General features: G+C 45.9%; 1 protein-coding gene across 1 annotated transcript; it reads right to left on the reverse strand.

Annotated features, from left to right (window-relative positions):
- Positions 1-356: 356 nt before the first annotated feature.
- Positions 357-3,325, reverse strand: SS18L2 (SS18 like 2). Its single transcript, XM_067753952.1, has 3 exons — positions 3,100-3,325; positions 2,786-2,862; positions 357-892 (listed from the first exon to the last, which is right to left on the reverse strand). Exons 1-3 carry the CDS (start codon positions 3,166-3,168, stop codon positions 805-807), a joined length of 234 nt encoding a protein of 77 aa, XP_067610053.1. The 5' UTR covers positions 3,169-3,325; the 3' UTR covers positions 357-804.
- Positions 3,326-4,162: the final 837 nt, after the last annotated feature.

The raw sequence follows: 4,162 nt of genomic DNA on the forward strand, positions 1-4,162 counted from the left end.
TTTTCATCAAACTTACTATAAAAATGCTCGGGTTTAACTGCTTCTTTGGGTCTTCATTTCCTTATGAAGGCTCCCATGTCATATAAAACTTATATTAAATAAATTTGTATGCTTTTATTAATCTGTCTTTTGTTATAGAGACCTAGCCAAGAACCTTAAAAGGATAGAAAGAAAAAGATACTCTTCCTCCCCTATCACATCTTCTATTAGATGATGTTAGATAATAATTAAGAATAACTATTAATTGTGTTAGCAATGATAATGGTGTTGTTACATATATTTTTAAGTCTTTACACTTTTTCTCAAAAACCAAATGGAAGACTTATTACATGAAAATTTCTATACCTCAATATCAGTCTTTTGTGGAAAGGCAAGCTTTATTTCAAAGCAACCTGAAAAGAGCAGTCAGGGGGTCCACAACCACAAACTGGTAGGAGGGCACACACAGTTACATGTCCATTGGCAGGGTCTCAGTCGGGAGTCTCGCCCAATACCTGCTCAGTTTCCTCTTCACGTTGAAACTGAAAAGGTAGACTCGAAGATGCCCCTGATGTCCGAACACACTTATTTCAGGAAGGAGGACACCTAGAGTCAACTTAATTGAGCGAATCCGCTTAATTATTAAAATAAATATTCTCTCTGAGAATACGGTTAATTTAGTAGCTTTCTTTGCATTTTCACATTTTTAAAAGAGCTACAGAGGTTCCATTCACCTTCAAAGCAGGTGAGTTGGTAAGAATCCTACCTCTATTTCCTAGGAAATAGATTACATTTGATTACTCCTCACAACAGCCAACTGGAAGATTATTCCATTGCTTTTGAAGCACTGGTTGGGTTGGCGTCTGCGATGGTGGCCAAATAAATGAGATTTCTGTGTAACACATGCTGGTACCTATGGGTAAAAAACAGGTAAAAATTAGACGTTTGCTTTTACTGAACATGAACAAAAAACTGGAAAAGAATTTATCCACCCTAGTGAATGGCTCATCCACTGACTGGATCACTCAGTGTTGTCAACCTTCTTATTTAACATATTGAAGGAAAATACATCCAGAATCTTACCTGTTCTCACTTCTCACTTCCATAGCTACCTCTCTAGGCCAAGCCACTATCACTTCTTGCTTGGACTGCTGGAGCAGTCTCCTAACCTGTCTCCCTGCTCTACCTTTGCACCCCGACTCTAATTATCCGCATAGCAGCCTGAGTGATCACTGTACAATTTAGGTCAAGACCATGTCATACCTCTGTTCAAAACCCTCCAAAGGCTCCCATCTCATTACGAGTAAAGCTGAGCCCTCATGGCCTATAAGGCCCTATATGATCAGGGCCTCTAGTTACCCTCTCTGATCTCATCTCCTACCACTTTCCCTTTACTCACCGAGTTCTAGCCAGAGTGGCCTCCTTGCTATGACTTGGAGATATCCAGCACGCTCTAGCCTGGGGGCTTTTCCACCTGATACTCTCTCTGATTCACGTATCTGCATAGCTGCTCCCCCACCTAAGGCATCTACTCAAATGTCACATCAAAGATACCTGGTATAAAGTAGTGCTCTTCCCCCCACTTACCCTGCTTTATTCTTATTCGAAGTGCTTATTAGTATGTGCCTAATTATATGACTCTACAGTCTAGAAGGTAAGTTCCATGAAAGCAGAGCTGGTATCTGTTTTGGTACTGATTCCCCAATGGCTGAAACAGTGCCTGGTACTCAGTATTACTTATAAAATATCTTGAACAGGGAATTCCCTGGCAGTCCGGTGGTTAGGACTTGACGCTTCCGATGCAGGGGGCACGGTTTTGATCCCTGGTCGGGGAACTGAGATCCCGCATGCCACACAGCACCCCCCCAAAAAAAAAATTTTTTTTGAACAAACTTAAAGAAGGGACAAGACACTTCCATGATCAATGCACACTTACTGTAATAGCGATTCTCAATCAGGGGGTAGAGCTCTCCACCTAGGAAGACAAATCAGGCTAGGGGGCAGGAAGCGTGGACGGTGCAGTGTGAAACGGTCCATTAGGAGATTTTGATAACTTTCTTACCCCATAGTTCGAGAATCACTGCACCAAATGGAGTGTTTTGCAACTATTTTCCATATAGAAAAATGAGAGTATTTACTATAAACTGTACAAAAGCAAAGTACCAAATGCCAGTGTCCAATGTAAAGACTTACTCAAAGATGGATATCTCTACTATTCCACTGAGCTGTTCAGTGAGGGATTGTAGGTTACTTTTTTAGGGGGTGGGAAAAGCATGGCTTCGGTAACAATGAAATAAATTTTTTTGTTTCTGTAATAAATGGGGCATAATTCCTGGAACGACATTTAGAAGAGGTTGTTTTCTCTCATTTTGGCATACAGCTAGAGGGCACGTTAAATTACTGTGCCAAATTTACCTCTGTCTTAACCTGGAAATCTTTTATTGGTCTTTGCATGTGTTACAAGAAAAGTATGAGCCAGGGTTCCACGACCAGAAAGCAGCCACTGCTCTCATCATCTCCGGACACTAGTTTTCCGAGCGCTTTCCTCCCCATCCCTGCTGTCATCGGCTGACATGGCTTCACGTGAAGCAGTCTTTGTAATGAGCATAATTCAAGTTTTGAAGAGGGAGCCACGTCTGACTCCAAGCTTCACAGTGCACTGTCCGTATGGTCTTGGGCAGGTAACCTCTCTGAGCCTCATCTGCGATCAATCACTCAAGACTCCTAGTTCAGGTCAGCTGCTGTATTCCTATAGTTTGGCTTCCCCGCCAAACTCATTAGTCAGGGGAATAGGGAGGGGACTTACTGGACGCATTCATTCGCCCGGCCTTTGTTCTGATATTCCACAATACAGCGGATCAACTGATCATTCTCCTCGAGGAGCTGAAAGATCAAAGGGTCAGTGCAGCACGACATCAGGCCGGCGGGGACAACTGCCTCCTTCCCCGCCCCCGCCCCAATGCCGGGATTTCCAGCCCCTGCGCCTCTGTTGACTTCATTCCCATCTGACGGCAAGTCACCCTACGCACACCAGTCTCAGCTGCTCACTCCAGGAAGCTTCCAGCACCCGTAGCACTTCGGGATCTCTGCTAAGATCGCTCTGCCCGCATTAGCGCTCACCCGCTGGATCGTCTCCTGATTGACTTCCGCCTTGCCTCTCAGCCAGTCCGGCACGAATGCCACCGACATCCCGGGAAGCCAGGTTGGAAGGCTGCCTCACGCTTGCAGACCCCTGCGCGTCTAGACCAGAGCTGACCAGCAGCCCTAGACGCCCTACAGCCGCAGCAAGGACCCAAGATAAGTGAGCATACGCTCTCGACGTTGATTGGGTCCTCCCACCTAGCGGGCGGGGAACAGGCGGAACGTCATTTGTGATTGGGCGCGCAAGAGCGATTCTCAGCGTCCTCCTCCGACTCTGCCCCTGGGGCTTCGGTGCTGTTTGTGGATCTTTTGAGTTTGCGCAAGCTAGCCACCAGGGGCGGGGCCCGGCGTCAGCTCCTTGCCTTTTAGGCTTTGGGCCCTGCTTGTCTGCGGCAGCGCCTTATCAAGGCTGGAATATGGATATCTGGCTCCAAATCCACACCTCTTTCAACACCACTCTGGTGCCTCCAGGCCTGCGTCTGGAGCCTGAACCCTGGGCATTGCCTTCTGCCAAGCCAAACCCTGCAGGGCCAAAGAAAACACCAGTGTCAGATTTACCCTTTGCTGAAGGAGAAACTCGCCTATAGGCCTCTTTTTCCTTTGGGCCCTTCTTTTTTTTTTTAAATCAGATTTACAACCCTAAAAAGCACTATTATTTTCCCCAATTTACAGATGAGAAAACAGAGGTTAAGTTACTTGCCCAAGATCTCATAGCTACTAAGGGCAAAGTCAGTATCTGAACAGAAGCAGTCTGGCTTTAGAATTTTTGATCTCAACCACTGCCCTGCACAGCCTATGCACCATACTGCGGAGGTGGTTTGCTGCAAGATAAAGGGAGGAAGCTGGGCCAACCTCTTGGGCCACCCTGTTACTGCTGGCAACCACTAAAACTCTGAATTGGTTGTCTTCTCTTTTGTCTAGTCCATCCATGGTAAACATGGGAGCAAGGTTGGTTTTCTCTGTAGCAGAGAGTGAGAAGCAGCCACTTAATTTAGGAGGCAGATCTTGGAAGACTTTACTCCTCAAAAAGGGTATCAGGGCA

This window comes from Pseudorca crassidens, chromosome 10 (genome assembly GCF_039906515.1).
Source record: "Pseudorca crassidens isolate mPseCra1 chromosome 10, mPseCra1.hap1, whole genome shotgun sequence".
In the NCBI taxonomy this organism is placed as follows: Eukaryota; Metazoa; Chordata; class Mammalia; order Artiodactyla; family Delphinidae; genus Pseudorca; species Pseudorca crassidens.

Excerpts from the sequence above, each read along its gene's own strand:
- SS18L2 (XM_067753952.1), bottom strand. The coding sequence starts at position 3,168 with ATGTCGGTGGCATTCGTGCCGGACTGGCTGAGAGGCAAGGCGGAAGTC. Across the intron at positions 2,863-3,099 it reads ATCAGGAGACGATCCAGCGG|CTCCTCGAGGAGAATGATCA; the intron begins GTGAGCGCTAAT and ends TTGATCTTTCAG. Across the intron at positions 893-2,785 it reads CGGGCGAATGAATGCGTCCA|GTACCAGCATGTGTTACACA; the intron begins GTAAGTCCCCTC and ends TTTTACCCATAG.